The sequence below is a fragment of the Dermacentor albipictus genome, chromosome 10, assembly GCF_038994185.2.
Source record: "Dermacentor albipictus isolate Rhodes 1998 colony chromosome 10, USDA_Dalb.pri_finalv2, whole genome shotgun sequence".
Taxonomy (NCBI): domain Eukaryota; kingdom Metazoa; phylum Arthropoda; class Arachnida; order Ixodida; family Ixodidae; genus Dermacentor; species Dermacentor albipictus.
This window is the reverse complement of record NC_091830.1, coordinates 56,782,515-56,802,675: the sequence shown is the minus strand read 5'-3', so window position 1 is coordinate 56,802,675 and position 20,161 is coordinate 56,782,515. Positions and strand designations below refer to the sequence as shown.

Sequence of the window (20,161 nt, the reverse complement as noted above, 5' to 3'; positions counted from 1 at the left end):
CTTCATAAGGGCCCTTGGTTCGGGCCCTTGGTTTCCTTTTATCTCGATTACATAGCGTGGCCTCGAATCCGGCAGCACTGATGCCTTGAAGTAGCATGTGTTGGTTTATTAACCAGTTGCCTTCACCCAAATAGATGACGTACACGTGATGCATACTAAACAAAGGATGACCCACATCCGCCGCTGTCAAGGCCGTAAGTGGGGGCGCTGCCTAACACTCCCAGGTTTATTATAGTTGATAAGCATACATACCACAGAAAGTGTATGGCAAAACGCCACAGCGGTAATTCAATTGGAAAGAGAATCTGACGCATAATGCGAAGTGGCTGCGTGCCCACATACGGCAAGTTGTGTTTTCATCCACTTTCGTTTCCTTTATTTTTATGATTTCTTCAATTCAATAATTACGTACAACTAATTACCCCTATGCTGTCTCTGATGTTTTTCTCTGCTCGTATCTTATGATATTGCTAACAAATAATAGGGCCCTCGCTTTCCTTTCTTCTCGTTCAATGTAGCCCGGTGACATTTTCGAAGCAAGCATATTGGGAAGCAGGAACAGGAACTTCGCCGCTAATAATACATCTTCCTTCAAACTGTGTTGGGTATGTGTATTCCTTGTGAAATTCTGTAGGGGTATTCATTGGGTAAAAACATAAACATACAGTCGATCATGTCTTTCACACAATATTTTTTGAGGTATTTTGAATTTATTTCACGCAAAGAAAGACGGGAATGACTCAAATTAAGAAGCAACTTATTTGTTTTGCCTTTTACAGCGAAGCTCTTAAGGCGTACTTTACCCACTATTGTGTCCGCGTTTAGAAAGAAATCCCGAACGAAGCATGATACCGGGCCACACCGTGCTGGAGGTGAAACAGGCAATAAACAATCCCCTTATGTGAGCCGTTTCTACAGACACTCAATGCCGGGTAGATCCACGGCGGAGTTGAAGCAGACATCAAGCACTCCTCACGCGTGAGCGGGTTCCAAACACAGTGCAATGCCGGGCCGACCCGTGGTGGAGGTGAACCAGGCGTCAAGCTCTCCCCATACGTGAGCCGTTCCAGAAGATAGTGCAATGCCGTGCCGGCCCGCGGCGTGGGTGGAGCAGGCTATAAGGACTCGCCATACGTGGATCGATCCAGAAGATAGTGCAATACGGGGCCTACCCGCGGCGGAGGTGATGCAGGCAGTAAGCACTCCCCATACATGAGTCAATCCCCAAGTTATTGCAATAGCGGGCTGACCAGCGGCGGAAGGGAAGCAAGCGTCAAACACTCCTTACACGTGATGTCATCCCAACGATAGTGAAATACCGGGTTGGCCGGCGGCGGAGATGCAGTTCGCCATTAGGGGGCCCATACAGACTGATTGGCAGATCATCGTGTTTCATATAGTGGAAAAGAACTGAGTTTTTATCATGGTAGTGGAGCTATGTAGAGGAATATTTTGATATCACATGTTTATTCACAGGACTTCCGTGCGCCAAGTTAGCCGTGATGGCATGGCTGTTCTTTCTAAAGCATAATTGTTGTTTAAGAGTGTTATTGTCAGTTGTTCATATTGATAAACAGTATTTATGACGTGAGTGAATCATTTAGAAGTCTATTTGTGTTATTAGGTAGACAAAAAAGATAAATTTCACTACTATAACCGAACATTATCAAGAGATGACATCCGTTTATAACTAAAACGTAACTATCTTTAGGCAATGCCGGCGGTCTTGTTCTAACGATTAAGCAGTGTTAGAAGAGAATTTATTCTTGAAGGCTATTAATTTATTCCTTGAAAAGAAAAGCTTGAATATTCATTGCGCGTTTATTTAGTTATTTAACAATAGCAACAGGTTTTTCTTAACTACGCCTTTTTCGTTCCTTCCACTGTCAAATTGTACACATCAAAAAAGCATGCCAATACGATCATCTGCATACCACATTTCTTCGCAGATTTTGGAGCAAATAAAAAGTACTCCATTACAAGAAATATCGAAGAAAACCTAATATGGATTCCAAAGAACACTATACTTGGTCAAACTTTTTAAGACTTTAGATAATGGAATGAGATGAACAGGCAATGGGAATCTGAATAGTTTTGTACAAGTGTTTCAGGTTCTTGCAGTAGGATACATCAACTATCTCAATTGAGGGCTTTACGAAACTCTTGCAAAAAAGAATAATCGTAAAGGAATATTATTTTCTTTATGTTTTATGTTTTCAATATTTATCTGTTTCATCTATAGCTGCGTCGCTTCTGTCACTCACTGTGGCGAGTACCAGGGCACATTTCTGCTCACCTTTATTTAGGTACACTCAGACCACGTCTTATTCGTAGGCTGTTCGACCCACTCAGACTTACACTTACTCGGACTGGAAAGTAACACACGCTGACGGTCCTTGCCCTTGCATCCATCCACTTGCTCTACTCAGACTCGCGTGTCAGTTCGAGTGAGTCTGATCAATTTAATTTCTGAGTTCGTCGACCTATGACCGGATTTGTAGGGGCATTTGCTGACATCACTGTTGAACGCCACGGTGTAATACCACCAAGGTAACAAGGTGCTGGTTATCCTCCCTCTCGTTGCAAAATGCATGTGTTTTCAATTTGCTTCCAAGTACAAGCAGCGCGCTTTGTCACGAAGAGAAAGATTTAGCTTGGTAGCTTGTATCTAAATACACGAAAAATGTGACATTTTTTCGGCATTCATCGCGCATATAAGGGCTATGGTCTGTTCTTATATAAAAGAAAGTTTAAATGTACTATTTACGAAAAGCCATTTCATTATTCAACTTATCTTTCACAAAATTCGTTGAAAGTTGCAGAATTTAAAAGGCAATCTCAAGTACCAAGCTGTCGACCTTGAAGCTTGGTATTTAAATATAAGTCAGCATTCTTAATCTGCCCCTAATAAGACACCTAAAGAGGCCAGAATGAAACGTTTGCATATCTACAATACCCGACTAATTTGGGAAAAGTACGTTTGCAAGATAGACGTAAGCGTCTACTCATAGACGTAAGCAGACGTAAGATAGGCGTAAGATAGACGTAAGCAGTCAACTCATACATCAATTTTGACCTCTGTAGCTAGATGATGCACTTAGTTGTGAGGGTAACAGAACATATGTTCACGTGGATGTAAATATGCGTATGTACCTATATATGTACGTTTTGGTGCACATTCGAATTGGTGCACAGACTTGTAAACCTCAGGCTCGTTTTATTTATGTCTTAAAAATTAGTGCTATTTTCTTGCAATTATGGGGTCCTCACGATAACTTTTCTTCCCCACTTGCAAGAATTTAGCCTTTCACTCCAAACGCAACAATTTATTATAAGTATTCAGGCGGTAGCCTCATCAGACAATTTGGACATTACATTTTCATTTGATTATGGAAACTTAAGGCCTCATGACCCCGAGGGAAAGCTCCCTCTTAAGTTTCTCTAACAACCCCGTTAATTATCTTCTTAGCCATAGACACCTATTTCCAGCTGGCGCCTTGTGCTACTTTGGGAGCTCTCGATAAATACTAGTATGGTGTGCGTGAATTTGCTTTCGTAGTCCATGCAGCCTGTGTTAGGTACACTTTTGCTATTTGACCTTCGCGTTAGCTTACAAAAGCTTCACTGAAGATATTGATATTCGTTCACCCGCAATGGGGTTCTCTTATCACTTACTTGGCAACTTCAGTGAGTGCCGCTGTGAAGTTGCGTACGAAGTAACCACTGTAATCATAGCAGCCGATGGCGATGACGGTTTTCGCTGTCTGGTCACTGCCCTGGAGCTGCTTAAGTTTCTGCAACACCAGCAAAACACGACGGATACGATATGGTTCTAGTCGTTGTCTACATAGTAAGAGCTTGAGCAAGTGTAAACCAGCAGTGACTGACTTCTAGCATGTCGCATGCGCACATTTATTAAATATCCCCATCGCGAAGAGAAGATACCCAGCGTAGGAAAGACTAAACAGGAGATGCACGTCTGCTCTCCGCTTGCTTGTAAGGCTTTGAATACAAACTGAGCCCTGAGCGCTCCTATTCAGGATGTCGGCACACAAAATTATGCACAAGTATCTGTGTGCGTCAGTTTGTCAATATTACGGAACAAGCACTAGTGCCCACTGCCGACGTAGTCATGGAATATATACAGTGGTTTCTTCTATAACAGTTGACAATGTCATTATTAGGAGGTTACGAACGATGTCTTGCACTCACGTATTCGTAAAAAAATAATAAGCAGTTTTGAAGATCCAAAATTAAGAACACATGCTCCTTGAACACGTGGGGCGAAATAGCAGCATTTAATTACAATTGTTCCAGTACCTTGCAGTTGCCCATGTGCAAAACAAACACAACGTATTAGCAGGAACATCAGCGTTGTCTCTGTGTGTTGCTAATAAGCTATACAGCTACACATTGTCATAAATGTTTCCATGACACGTGATACGTTAGACCCATTGCGAATGCGCACCTTGTGTAGCTCATTATTGCGGTGTCTTCCGCAAGTCACCATGAGTATGGAACCGTTTCGACATGCTCAGAGCGCCCACTTTGTTTCAAATTCACCCATTATACTTTCTTGGTGTCGTGCGAGCAAGAAATAAATCCTAAAATTGATCACTTTTTGGAATGATCTAACGCTGACTAAAACGTATTAGCCATGATTTGTTCGTATTATAGAGATTAGCTGTTTGCTTTGAAGATGGTATGCCTAGCGAGATGGTACTAAGTGGCGAAGCTTTCGATCTCCACCTACCAGATGGCGCCACAACATCAGCATCGGTAATGCACAACCGGGGTGTATTCGGAACGCTCCCATACCTAATAATTTATTAAATAAATCACTTCTATCTACGCTCTCTATGATGGTACGCCAGGACGGTATGCTAAAGCATATCTCTCGGCATGTCTACCGCTGTTCAACGAAGACGTGGCGCGAATACAGAGGGCTTAACGTATCAGGTTTTAATGTATGCAGTCTGTCTAAAGTTGCACATTGGGCTTGTTCGTATATTAAGATGGAGGCAAAAGCAGAAACAGGACAAAAGAACAACACAGACGACACACACGTTTGCGCTGCGTCCGCTTTCTGTGTTCTTTTGTCCTGTCCCTGATGGGTTACACCTTTTGCTTCCATATAATCAGTCTTTTGCCTCCCAAAACTAAGGATCTCTTTTTGCAGCACACTCTAGTGAAAAACTACAGAACGCTTTGCACGACCTGAAAATCTTCAATGTGCTCCTAAAATGAAGCAGACAAACGTTCCGCCACAGGAGATCGAACCCGCGACCTCGATCCGAGCACCGCAAGCCTAGAACACTGTTGCACGAAAATGACCTGTGTGCGGTTCTGAACCGGTCATTGCAGGGGAGGCGTTTCGGTTGCGTCTAAGGCGCGAACATAGTGTCGCACGACGAAGAGGCACTTTCGTTATGCCGGAAATGTCTGTAGGCATCTACAGTTTGGCCAAGTGTTAAAGGGAACATCCCAACGTCAGTCTCTCACACCGTCGGTGTCCTAACTGCGTATGCCGGCTGAAGTGGTGTCAGTGAGCCGCACAGCCCTGCAGGAAGGGTGTCAGTGCTATCGAGGACTTGGACAGATGACTGACAGGAGGAGCCTTAAGGTGGTATAATATTCCGTCCGCCTTGTCGAAGGTTCTTCCGAAAAGAAAAGATGCCCAGAATTTAAAATATATGGTTTCACGAGATAAAATAATAGAATATTCACGAGATAATGTAATATATAAACAACTATAAAACTATAAGATACATGTAAATCCTTATTTTTTTTTGCAGAACGCCTAATGCTGCTTTAAGCACCCTTGCATAGGCTAATGAGCAATTGATGCTTGCCAATGAATATGCGTGTGTTGTCACAGGACATTTCATTTATTCCAGCATACTTAAATATTATGCGTCATCATCCTTTACGAATAGTACGGTCTTCTATGAAAAAAATTTGTAAGCTGGGTTGGCTGCGTTATTTCCCAAACTCACTTCGCATCTTTTGATCAGTGTCCTCGCCTATTTACTACCCTGTAAATGCCCACTAAGGGCTGCCACAGCTAACTTTCTTAAGGCTACAGGCCACCAGGTTTCCACGTCACCATGAAACTTGATGTATATGGGTATGTATGCAGAAACGCCATTTCCTTGACATGTAACAACTAAGCCGCCCCTTTCGGTATTTGCCGATCCGACATTCTGGTCAAGCCCAGTATAGCAGGCGTAACTGACAGCTGCGTAATTTGGGCTGAAACAAACTAGCAGTGCACGTTCAGCAATTCTTTTTTTAAAGTTTACGTACATTGTCGTAGGCCTATGGAAAGCCAAAACAAATAATACGACGTTATTTCTCATACATAAAGGCTCGGGTCAGCCAATTTCCTTATAGTCGTTCTAGCCTATAATCTGTAGCACAGCCACGTCAGCCTTCCCTTGTCAGATAAAACATTCTCACGTGATGTTCGCTGCCTTAATTAAATGGTGACTCCAACTAAAAAACATCAATTCTTCTGAGAAATAATATTCAACAATAGCTTTACTTACTGCAAATTTTAATATTAGGGGACACTAGAGAAACTATAATTTGACCTGTATCAGTGCAACACATTTCTGCAGTGCCGAAATCACAACCCTTGCCAGTAGAATACGTTTGACAAGACCGAAAATACATGAAAAATATAAATAGACGTGGCGGTGCTACCTTGAACTTTGCACTTCAGCTTGTCGTGACGTCACCGATTTTGATGGCATATGCTCGAGCCTAAATAACGTTTATCGCCTAATTTAGTTTACAATTTATTCGCAAAATAGCCAAAGGGTAAACCTATTAGGTTCAGTAATTTTCACTAATCCACAGCGGCTAAAATAAGATAAAATATTTTGAAATTCATGATGTTACACTAGCAAAATAACGCTAAGGTGACGGAGCAATAAAAAAAGAGATATTTTTCCTAATATACATACTACCACAAAATAATAAAAATAAAGATTTGAAGTATTACACGATCTTTTGAAATTTCTTTTTTAGTTCCTCAGTAGCGTCCATTCGGGCCGCGATTGAATTAGCTCCTGCTCAAATTAATACCCGACTTGTCTTATGTAGCTGGCTCAAGCAGACATCTCTCCTCCTTCGGCTGGTAAAAAAAAATATAATTGGATGAAGCAAGAATCCCCGCCTAAAACATACCACTTCCATTACCTTTTGCGCTGCAACTTACAGCGTTTCCAAGCAAAAATGAAAGTATACGAACGATTTCAAGGTACACATCTATGGCGTTTAACATGAGCATCTCAAACACACATTCAATTTCAGGTTACAGGACAAAACACTAATCATGACATTAGGGTAGGAAATTATGAGCGGGTGGTTTCGTTGCCTAGCCAACGCAACGTTGCAAAGGCCGGAGCACTAATGCGCCATTTAATTCCTTTCTTGGAGCTCGTGCAGCTTTGCATAGAGAAGAATGTATTCGTGTGCTCAGTTGGGGCGAGACGTCGAAGCGTTCAAATATCTAAACAACAATGCACATGGTACATTACGCTCTCCTATGTGATATTTCCTGCGACCTGGAATGAAAAATAGTGCGCAAAAGTGGCATCAACCAAGGCATATGAAATCGACGACAGATCAAGATCGGTTCGGGCAGTCTAGTTTGACGTGCCTTGTAGTTGCTAACGCGCCACGTAGAACGGGCTTCCGTTGTAGCCTAAACAGGAAATCTACTGCAGGGACACACACACACAAACACACACACACATATATATATATATATATATATATATATATATAATACTCAACCCGCACTCACCTCAAGAAGCGGTTTCGTAAACGATGCCATGGATTTCAAGTCGGTCGGAGTCAACATCGCCGAGAGCACTCCGTAGTGCTAGATGCCATCTCTACGCAGTGCGCTCAGTTCACCAGCTGCTTTGTCCAATCCTTCTGGTGACACCACGCTGCAACGCAAGATTTGGCGTACACGTGGCGTCCACGGCGGCTACTTCATAACTGCGATAACTTTGCGAAAATAAACCACTCGATGGATTTGCATTTCCGAAACGAATAATCACTAGTTTTGAAGACATAACACGCTTCTTTAATTATACAGCGTGATTTGTAGTTAAATAGACAAAATAATATAGAAAAAGTAAGCAAAGAAAAAGAAAGCGTATAGATAGTTTATGTGGAGAGAAAAGTGGCCCGCCCGTCCAGGGTGAGAGTTGCGCCTAAGGGGCTCGGTAAAGCAGCGCGAAATAAAGGGCAGTGAGCTATTCTAGCCGACGATGCGAAGTTGGCCCATAAACAATAATTCCCGTTAAGGAGTCCCATCCTTTCCTTTTTTCGGTGTAGCATACCTGGGTGGACTTCTTTCAAGTGACATACCGAGTCAGCCTTAGCGCACCCAATGGACAAAGGAAGTATCTTGTGCTTAGTTAGTTTCCTTCCGTTATAGCGTACGATTTTCATACTGCTGAGACAAAAGTCAACGGGTAGTCAGCTGATAATAGCGCCTCGCACTAAATCACGGAACTATCACAAAAAAGCAGCGTTTACACAGCACCTGCGCATATGAGAAAAAAACAGCCCATTGACAAATTTTAATGCAAACAAACAACCAGTGCAAAATGTGAAAGGCTGCGATTGTAGTAGTTGAGCAACCGAGACTAAAGAAGTAACCAGACGTCAAGTCGAAGAAGCGGTCAAGTGCGTTGAGAAGAATTTACAAAAACAAAGGTAAATTGCATATTTGCGTTTCCTGCAAGTGCCAAGGAAGGGTCAAATCTATACTAGGTGGCCTTCAATGGTCCGAGGAAAGTGGTACTAGCTTCATTTTTGAGTAAGGTTACGTACAGAAAGTTGCTTGCCGTCACCAGGTGGCGTCACTATGAATCTTCCGATGTGCTTTCATGTAGCCAAGAATCTAGGATATATACTTTATTTCAGATTACTTAGCACACTAATCCCTTTGAGCAACAGCGCATTACATGTAAAAATTAGTTTTACCCGTTTCTTTTTATTGAGGCATTCAACGTGTGATCAGCTAGGTGTGTGTCATTGTTGGTCAGTTCTCTAGGACGGGCATGTGCCACTGCTATAGAGTTGTACAGAATTCATGAATGTGACTAGATGTACGTCGCGTTTATCTATACATACACCTCGCATCGTCAACCGTCCGTCGACAAGCATCGTAAATCGCCTTCGTCATCCTGGCATTGTTGCGTAAACTCTCGCACTATGCCAGCTTGATTTGGTGTTTGCACCGCGACTTTACTTGCGACTGGTGAATATTCGTAAAAGAACATTCGATGAGAAAAAATTGCAGCATTGCTGGTTGATAAGAACAGTGCACGAGGTTTCGCGTTCCAAAGTAGTCAAAGAAAAATTTATGCACCCAAAGCCATTGATTATACTGAATTTAATTAACTGCTTCACTCAAACTTTCTTTTATTTAGATTAAACCATGTGCGTTAGTACTGCATAACCATTTTTTCCCGATGGCAATTACATGGACACTCCAGTCATGTTTCTGTCGTGGCCGTCCCCGTGAGGTTCCGTATGAGGGAAAGCGTGTGAGGGTGAGCCGTCGAACGTGGTTGCCCTAATTATGTTCAGCGCCTCTTCCTCTTCACAATCACTCTTTCAATCTCGCGTGTGCGAGCGGGGAACGCGGCCCGGATGCGTGCCCTCCCCTCAGGCGCACGAGGCAAGGGGGTAAGCCAAGGAAGGGGGGGTACTTTTCTGGCGGCTTCTATGGTGCATCTATTGCCTCCTCGCCACACACTCCGTACAGAGTGGAGGCAACCGCTGCGGGTGATACGGCGTTGGCAGCGCGAATTGCGGGCGCGGTAATAGACGCCCGGCCCCGAACACTCTCAAGTTCAACAAATGGCCACATAGGGCGGAAAAATCGACCTCGGTGCGCCGCTAAAGAAGCAGCCATAGCATACCATTAAAAAGGTTAACCCGTGAGGGCATTATCTCCCCCTAGAGTCGCCGTAGTAAGCGCAATTTTAACCTGCAAACTTTCTTCAACAATAAAGGAAGCGTTTTTATTGCATGGTAAAGAGTACAATATCAACATTCCTAATTTTACATAGCATTCTTTATTTCCAATTTTCTGGTTTTTTGGCATTTTTAAACGCAAGATAGCGTTCAGCGTCATCGACCTCCCACGTGACCTCTTGCGTAGATTAATTACCTTTACCAGTATGTCGGTGTGCACGGCAGGTACGGATTCTTTGCTTCATACATCGGTTGGTTATATTTTGCTAAAACCAGTTTATTGCGCTTCGATATCTCGCGCTATTTAACTTGGGGTGTAAGCCCGAAAGCTAGATTTCTTAACATCGCTGCTTCAATTGCTATGTAATATATTCGTCTCGTTAAATTACAGGTGGAGGCAAGTTAACAAACTAGATGCTGCATTACATATGGGCAGTCAAGACCATCCGTTGCTGTTTCCGAAATAAGCTTCCAGTTGTGAGGCATCATTATACACATTCACGAAAAAGAATGCGATAGCGGAACGCACGTCACATTTTTCATCTTGTTGTAGCCGTAGCCATGGGTGACTGAGTAGCTTTATCAATATATATATATATATATATATATATATATGAGCGGTGGGAACATGAGTGGTGCTACAAGGTAAACATAACAAGCATGTAATTTCAACAGTTTCGATCGGTGGACCGCACATCATCAGGGTTTACAAAAAAGTGGCAATTCGGCCCTGGTAGCGAAGACACCAGACTGGGTGCCTGGTCGTTCACAAATACATCAACCGTCAGGTACAGTTTTGACAGTGCTTGATTTTCGGCGCTTTGGCAGATTTGCAGCTGCCTTTGGCAACAATGCAGGGCAAGGGGAAGGTGGAGTCCCATGTATGTAGATCAAGGAGGTCAGTGAGAATAAAAAAAATAAAAATAAACAAAAAAGAAAAAAAGCACGCAGGAGGAGGGAGATGTAAGTAGGAGAGTGAAGAGGGAGGGAAGTAGCGGCACCTAGGTTCCCGTCGACCCGAGGCAAGGAGGGAGAAAAAGGTCGCTGCGCAGCACCAGTGCCCGTGCTGCCCTTGTGGCAGAAGAGAGGGCAAGTTGAATCGGGCGGCGGGGGGCACAATAGAGAAGGGGCCCAGAAGGAAGACAGAAGAGCGGCAACTTGTGGAAAGAAACACAGTGCCACAGTACACGTATACAAGGCACGGCCCGTTCCGGCAACTCTGTGGTCCAGCTACGGTGCGACAAAAATATATTGTTCCAAAAAGAATATATGCGTGGGATTCACAAAGCAAGTGCGCCCCTGGGCTTAGGTGTAGGGAGTCGACTTTAATCGCCTCTTTGTGGCCCCGTTTTTGAACGTTTAACCGACAACTGACATCAAGTCAGCTCGTGCGGTATCCAAGAAGGGGCAATAGGTCATTCAGAATGATCACTTGAGTGGCAGGGTGCAGGAAACTGAATTTATTGGTTTTCCGCTCGCCTCCTTGAGGCGCATGCAGAGGGACGAGCAAGCGCTGGCCAGCGTCTCAGTTTTGAGTACAGGGCCGCTATAATGTAAAGCTATTGCAATGGGGTTGCAGCGGTGGCGTAGAGGCAGAACACCCGCCTCGCGTGCAAGAGGTTCGTGGTTCGAATCCCGGTGCCGGCAATTTTCCACCGGATTAAAAAAAAGAAAAAAAGAAAGAAAATCCGCGTGTTGATAAAATTGCATAAACAGGCCTGGAGTGTGGCCTGATCCCGGTGACCAGAACCGGTAACGCACTCCCTCACCAGAGAAGGATTGGCCACCCTGGTGCAGTACTTGGCCACAACCTCCTATATGAACAACACAATCAAACCCCGGCCCTCAGTCCCCAGCAGCTGCGAAGCAACTGACCACGGCGGCGGTCAGACCTGCGACGCTGCAGAGGGTGCTAAGAATCACTGGCTCCGGACAGGCCGCCATTGGAATGTGAACCTGGCAACGTTTAACGCTAGAACGTTATCTAGTGAGGCTAGTCTAGCAGTGCTATTGGAGGAATCAGAGGGCAGTAAATGGGATATAATAGGGCTCAGTGAAGTTAGGAGGCCAAAAGAAGCATATAGAGTGCTAAAAAGCGGGCACGTCCTGTGCTACCGGGGCTTAGCTGATAGAAGGGAACTAGGCGTCGGATTCCTGATTAATAAGAGTATAGCTGGTAACATACAGGAATTCTATAACATTAACGAAAGGGTAGCAGGTCTTGTTGTGAAACTTAATAAGAGGTACAAAATGAAGATTGTACAGGTCTACGCCACTACATCCAGTCATGATGACCAGGAAGTCGAAAGCTTCTATGAAGACGTGGAATCGGCGATGGGTAGATTGAAAACTAAATACACTATACTAATGGGTGACTTTAATGCCAAGGTAGGCAAAAAGCAGGCTGGAGACAAGGCAGTGGGGGAATATGGCATAGGCACTAGGAATATCAGGGGGGAGTTATTAGTAGAGTTTGCGGAACAGAATAATATGAGGATAATGAATACCTTCTTCCGCAAGCGGGATAGCCGAAAGAGGACGTGGAGGGGCCCGAACGACGAGACTAGAAATGAAATAGACTTCAAACTCTGCGCTAACCCTGGCATCATAAAAGATGTGGACGTGCTCGACAAGGTGCGCTGCAGTGACCACAGGATGGTAAGAACTCGAATTAGCCTAGACCTGAGAAGGGAACGGAAGAAACTGGTACCTAAAAAGCCGATCAATGAGTTAGCGGTAAGAGGGAAAATAGAGGAATTCCAGATCAAGCTACAGAACAGGTATTCGGCTTTAACTCAGGAAGAGGACCATAGTGTTGAAGCAATGAACTAAAATCTTGTGGACATCATTAAGGAGTGCGAGATGGAAGTCGGTGGTAACTCCGTTAGGCAGGATACCAGTAAACTCTCACAGGAGACGAAAGATCTGATCAAGAAACGTCAATGTATGAAAGCCTCTAACCCTACAGCTAGAATAGAACTGGCAGAACTCTCGAAGTTAATCAACAAGCGTAAGACAGCTGACATAAGGAAGTATAATATGGATAGAATTGAACATGCTCTCAGGAACGGAGGAAGCCTAAAAACAGTGAAGAAGAAACTAGACATTGGCAAGAATCACATGTACGCGTTAAGAGACAAAGCCGGCAATATCATTACAGTGGACTCTCGTTAAACGGAACCTCAAGGGACCGGGAAAATACGTTCCGTTTATCAGGAGTTTCGTTTAGAGAGAGAAGGTTCAGGATTTCGCAATCCGTTCCTGACTGCTTGGTTCCGACGAGGCAGGCGTGCGCGCAATTGTCAGTCTCCGCTGAAGCGGATCTCAGATGCAAAATCTAGGTATTAAAGAGGACGGTACGCTATGGGCACAAACTTTATTGCACAAAAGCGGTAAGCAATGAACTTTTTTTCAGAGCACTATTCAAACTTAAAAAAAATATCTCAATAGTCCACTTATTCCGCGGAAATCAGTGGAAACTGCGATTTATTTGCTTGTGAAAAAGGACTTTATGTTTGCTTGTTTGAGCTCTCGCAACCGTTTTCTTAGAATGGCACCACTCATACTCATCAGGTGCTGACTTCGCGACGAAATATGTCGCAGACGACGCTAAACAGCGGATGTAATATTTAAGCCTAACAACAGCAAGCGCACCGTGACAGAAAGCAAGCTAGCGATGCGGTTACCGTGTGCGAGAAAGAAGGGGAAACAGTGATGCGTACCGCGATGGGGCTCTGCGTGAACGTCAAGTTGCGGTTTCGAGTCTATTTTCGGTTCCGTTTATACGGTGGTCTGAAAATTCGAGTTCCGATTAACGGGATTTTTTTTACATTGCCTTAATTCAAAACCAACCAACTCCGAGGCGTTTGTTCCGTTTAAGCATTGATTCCGTTTAACCGATTTCCGTTTATCGAAATTCTACTGTACTAATATGGATGAGATAGTGGAAGTGGCTGAGGAGTTCTATAGAGATTTATACAGTACCAGTGGCACCCACGACGATAATGGAAGAGAAAATAGTCTAGAGGAATTCGAAATCCCGAAGGTAACGCCGGAAGAAGTAAAGAAAGCCTTAGGAGATATGCAAAGGGGGAAGGCAGCTGGGGAGGATCAGGTAACAGCAGATTTGTTGAAGGATGGTGGGCAGATTGTTCTAGAGAAACTGGTCACCCTGTTTACGCAATGCCTCATAAGGTCGAGCGTACCGGAATCTTGGAAAAACGTTAGCATAATCCTAATCCATAAGAAAGGGGACGCCAAAGACTTGAAAAATTATAGACCGATCAGCTTACTCTCCGTTGCCTACAAACTATTTACTAAGGTAATCGCAAATAGAATCAGGTACACCTTAGACTTCTGGCAAGCAAAGGACCAAGCAGGATTCCGTAAAGGCTACTCAACAATAGATCATATTCACACTATTAATCAGGTGATAGAGAAATGTGCGGAATATAACCAACCCTTATATATAGCTTTCATTGATTACGAGAAAGCATTTGATTCTGTCGAAACCTCAGCAGTCATGGAGGCATTAAGGAATCAGGGTGTAGACGAGCCATATGTAAAAATACTGAAAAATATCTATAGCGGCTTCACAGCCACCGTAGTCCTCCATAAAGAAAGCAACAAAATCCCAATAAAGAAAGGCGTCAGGCAGGGAGATACGATCTCTCCAATGCTATTCACAGCGTGTTTACAGGAGGTATTCAGAGATCTGGATTGGGAAGAAATGGGGATTAAAGTTAACGGAGAATACCTTAGTAACTTGCGATTCGCTGATGATATTGCCTTGCATACTAACTCAGGGGACCAACTGCAATGCATGCTCACTGACCTGGAGAGGCAAAGCAGAAGAGTGGGTCTAAAAATTAATCTACGGAAAACTAAAGTAATGTTTAACAGTCTCGGAAGAGAACAGCAGTTTACAATAGGCAGCGAGGCACTGGAAGTAGTAAGGGAATACATCAACTTAGGGCAGGTAGTGACTGCGGATCCGGATCATGAGACAGAAATAATCAGAACAATAAGAATGTGCTGGGGTGCGTTTGGCAGGCATTCTCAGATCAAGAACAGCAGGTTGCCATTATCCCTCAAGAGAAAAGTGTATAATAGCTGTGTCTTACCAGTACTCACCTACGGGGCAGAAACGTGGAGGCTTACGAAAAGGGTTCTACTCAAATTGAGGACGACGCAACGAGCTATGGAAAGAAGAATGATAGGTGTAACGTTAAGGGATAAGAAAAGAGCAGATTGGGTGAGGGAAAAAACGCGAGGTAATGACATCTTAGTTGAAATCAAGAAAAAGAAATGGGCATGGGCAGGACATGTAATGAGGAGGGAAGATAAACGGTGGTCATTAAGGGTTACGGACTGGATTCCAAGGGAAGGGAAGCGAAGCAGGGGACGGCAGAAAGTTAGGTGGGCGGATGAGATTAAGAAGTTTGCAGGGACGGCATGGCCACAATTAGTACATGACCGGGGTGGTTGGAGAAATATTGGAGAGGCCTTTGCCCTGCAGTAGGCGTAACCAGGCTGATGATGATGATGATGATGATGATGATGATTGCAATCTGTTTTTATTCCACATTGGCCATTAGCCCTCTGTGATAGGTCAGGATGGCTTGGGCTCCGCCCACATTAGCGTGGATGCAGCCCATATTGATTGAACCCGAACCCTTCGGACCTATCAGGGAGGGCTATTGGTCGATTTGGTATAAAAACAGATTGCGATTGTTGTACGTTATAGGGCCCCAGAACATGTATTCGTGTTTTCCATGCACTCTGACGGCATATCCAGTTGGCACGTCAGCCACCCCAGAGTCTCATCAATTCCTTTTGCGCACGTTCCAAATTTATGGATGAACAAAGATGTTTCAAGCAGTTGTACGCATGATCAATCAACCATATTTCGTACCGTTTGGTTTCAGATGTTCTTGCTTTTCCGTTTGGTTTACCTCAGGATATCTATTTTTGCTGTAGTGAAGAGGTGCATCACATTGATGCACAAAAAGAATGCTTCATTTCTAATAGCTTCATGTATTTCATCCATTTGTTTGTGAAAGCAGCAGTGTGATCTCTTCTAGTGTGTAAACGAGCGTCGAAATATTCTCATTTGTTATCTTCATAATACTTATGCTGTTGACATGCATTGCAGTTAGGCAGACATCAATTTTACGGAGAGTAACAATATTTATTTACCATCCTGCTTAAGCATTCTAGGAAAAACAGCACATTTGCATGTCTTCTGTAATCACAAACCATTTCAATGTGTATGTCGCACCTTCTCGCATTTTATATTGCGAAATTGTGCTGATTAAATTTCTTATGCATTCGAAATTTCTGTTCCCGATATGCAGTAATGAGGATGGCACTAGTATAATGTAACACACTACATGCACTAAGCAGAAGCTGCTGCTTGCTACAACAATGTCATTGTGTGGACTTTGGATGCTACTACAAGGTAAACAACACCTGGTTCAGAAATAAATATGCTTGATGTATGCTGGAAAGAAGAATGATAGGTGTAACGTTAAGGGATAAGAAAAGAGCAGATTGGGTGAGGGAACAAACGCGAGTTAATGACATCTTAGTTGAAATCAAGAAAAAGAAATGGGCATGGGCAGGACATGTAATGAGGAGGGAAGATAACCGATGGTCATTAAGGGTTACGGACAGGATTCCAAGGGAAGCGAAGCGCAGCAGGGGACGGGTGAAAGTTAGGTGGGCGGATGAGATTAAGAAGTTTGCAGGGACGGCATGGCCACAATTAGTACATGACCGGGGTTGTTGGAGAAATATGGGAGAGGCCTTTGCCCTGCAGTGGGCGTAACCAGGCTGATGATGATGTATGCTGTATTTGCTTGCTAGCCTTGAGATACATGTCAGTTGTTTGTAGCAGATGATATGAACGTTTGTTGATGTTTACAGTTCAGCATAATTGATTCGAGCATAAAAGAAAACACTACATGAGTTTGGATAATCTCTGCTCTATCCCATAAGTCACTGTTCTACCCCAACAGAGTGTGCGCCAAGTACATCTTGGTCATCAGTCTACACCAACCGGAAGGAGCTGGAGCCGAATTCGCAAGACCACCAAGAAAGAAGCCATTCTAGAATTATTTGGATGAGATATAAAGCCTACGTACGACTGTGTCAAGAGTTAAAAGAGCCTTCGCCATCATTCCACCAGCGCGGATATTGGCTGAGTCATCCAGACACCTAAACAACAAAAATTGTGTTCTTCAGGTGTATCTGCAACCTCTAAACAAGCACAGATGGCGCTGGCCAAAGGAGTTCCGTCAACTTGCCCTTACTTAGTGAGCTTCCTGGCGTTGCCAATGCATGCCAAGTATAATTTTTTCTCAATGAATGCAAGCTTTTTTATTCCACATTCTTGTTAGAGATTATTCGTCTTCCTCATTCAAAAATTGAAGGTCAACCGATTCTTTGCTCATACTTGATACCAGTGACTGTCTAGAAGCGTAACATATCTGCAGCAGCATTTTCTAGTGCACGTTGCCATGTGCGATTCCTCTCCTGAAATAGCTAATGCGGCATTGGCGTGTGTCTTAAACGCCAAAATTTAATTCCTAGCCTGATGCAGGATTGCTATTCTTGCCCGACAGCCTGTGTTTTTGCGCTGGCTACGTTGAACTGATTGATCGCAAAATCTGGTTTCGCTGCTGTCCGACTTGGTACTTGTCACGGTGTCACGTTTCTTATATGCGGGAGCCTGGTTAGTTGTTTTGGAAAAAGTATCTCGAGGCAAGCACCTGCTCCTACAGTCCGCACAGTGACATAAACTGCGAATTTACACGCATCGTGGTTGGTGCTCCCCGTTCCGTCCTTTCCTGCTGCTGCCATGGACAAATTTTGCTTGTGGCCTTCCTCGGCTATGATTTGGCGACGGCGGAGACTCTCATACATGATTACATGGTTCTAATCGTATGAAGTAGATATCGACATGTGTGGAAAGGCCTGCCAAAGTGGCTGCAACATGGTGATGTTCATAAAACCGACCAAACATAACAAATAACAAATAACAAAAAGAAACATGCATGTAGGAAAGGCCATAACGCTAAAATGCCGGGCACTGCATGTCACTCTGTTGGCTGCAGCAACAGATGCTTGCGTCACCCGATTGCTTCGCAATGCAAGTTGCTCATCTTCAACGGCGACTGTCGGTACAAACACGTGGGACACACTGACCAACCTGCTTGCGCTGCTGGTTGGTGCTTGCTACCAGACTACCATGTGCGATGAAGGCAAGTACTATGCCTACAGTCTGAAGGTTGAATGTGCCGCAAGCAACCCGTGTGCGTGCATGCTCACTGTTGTCATGTGGATCGTAGCCAATGTATAGTGTATTGTGCCAATGTATAGATTGAGCGTTATGTTAGAGTATGCTGAAGTGATTGCAGCATCTTTTTCAATGTTGTCCCACTTGGTCATGGTTGCCGTGTTACATTTCTAGGATGTGGCGGCCTGGTTAGTTGCATTGGGAAACCCCCTCTCGAGGTAAGCACCTGCTCCTGCAGTGCGCGCAGCGACAGACTCCCTGTTTACATGTACTGCGATCGGTGCTCCCTGTTTGCCCTTTCCTGCTGCAGCCGCTGGTAAATTATGCTTGTGGGCCTTCATCCGCCGTGACGTGGCGTGAACGGAGAACGCAAACGTGATTAAATGGTCCAAAGTGTATGAGGTTAATAGCTACATGGGTGGAAAGGCTTTCAAAATTGGCTGCAGAATGCTGATGCCCATATTGATAATGTGGGGCACCAAGTATGAGTTACACATTACCGCCCCCAAAAGGAAAAAAAGAAACGTGCAGGTTGGAAAGTAGGTAAAGTTAAAATGCCGGGTAGTCCATGTCGCTGTGCTCGTTGCGGCAGCAGATGCTATGCGTCCCCCGATTGCTTCGGAATGCAAGTTACGGCGACTGTCAATGCAAACAGGTGTTGTACTGCCCAATTTGCCTGCGCTACTGATCAGTCGCTCGCAACCAGATGGCCATTTGCGACGACGAAAGTGAGCAGTTTACGAGCTTGCGTTAATGGTTTCAGCGCATCTCCTCATGCAAATTTTTTTTTTCTGCTCTTGTTCGAAAGGTGCACTGCTTTTCTTCTGCATATAAATTCGCACGTCCCGTTCATTCCCTTGTGGCTTGTTTGTATCGGCGTCAGTAGAGGTTCTTTAGTCTCCTGGCAATTAAAACGCGGCAACTGAAGTATGCCGCAAAGCCAACAAGGCGAGCACGGCGCGTACCCTGTGTACGCCACCAGTAAAAAAGCGGCCATATTGAATATTGCACTAAAAATTGGATTTCCGCTTGCTGTTTAAGTAGCGCCATCTTTCGGTCCCCCCGCTAAGTTCTATGCGCTGCCGTCTCTTATTTTGCATAGAGTTTCTCACTATATTGCCTAGAGGGAAGAAAATCTGGCGCTGCTGCGATTTGGTATGCATGGGAATGCCTGTATATTGTGGCTTCGCATTGGCTACGTTCTCGGAGAGCCAAGCAGGCCTCATTCCGGCTGTTACAAGCATACATTTTCAACTAAAACAGCATGTAAGAAGCAGTTCTAGCTTAATTATTACACAAAAACATGTTTTGTTGAACTATGAGAACTTGTTATTGCATGTACAATTATATGATACGTAAAAAGTATCAGCGGGCCGCTAAAGTCGGAGGACAGACGACAAGATTCGTGATGGCTTTGGAACAGTTTATCGTCTGTTCTCGCTTTTCTTCGCTTGGTCATGCATTGTAGGTGAGAAAAGATGTAATATGCGTGAATTAAAATATTTTATGAAGATATTACTTTAAGAACACGTTATTTGTGTAGCCATATCCACGTTTTATATGAAGCCTCTTACAACACCACCCAACACATGCCTGGCAGACATATATACCGTCATTCCCATGACGGCAGGGCATCCCTTAAGAAAAATGCATATGTGGTGGCTCCAGATTTCTCTCTAGGTGTTATAGTGAGAAACTCTATGTTATTTTCGGACCACTGTGGACGGTACAGTTTTCCTTCTCTAAATCTCTAAAGTTGGTTTTTTATTCTATGGACGCCTTTGGCGAATGCCACAGCAACTCATTGCAGGCGCTCGTATGTCTTGAAGGCGGTCTGCGACGTGGGTAACGTGC

At 44.1% G+C, this 20,161-nt stretch overlaps 1 protein-coding gene across 2 annotated transcripts in view; it reads right to left on the bottom strand.

Moving 5' to 3' along the window:
• Positions 1 to 20,161, bottom strand: part of LOC139050398 (uncharacterized) — a 78,416-nt gene that overhangs the window by 8,334 nt on the left and 49,921 nt on the right. For both annotated transcript variants that reach the window (XM_070526703.1, XM_070526702.1), the window contains one exon: positions 3,676 to 3,794. In XM_070526703.1, coding sequence (XP_070382804.1) covers positions 3,676 to 3,794 — 119 coding nt within the window. The remainder of the gene's footprint in view (positions 1 to 3,675; positions 3,795 to 20,161) is intronic.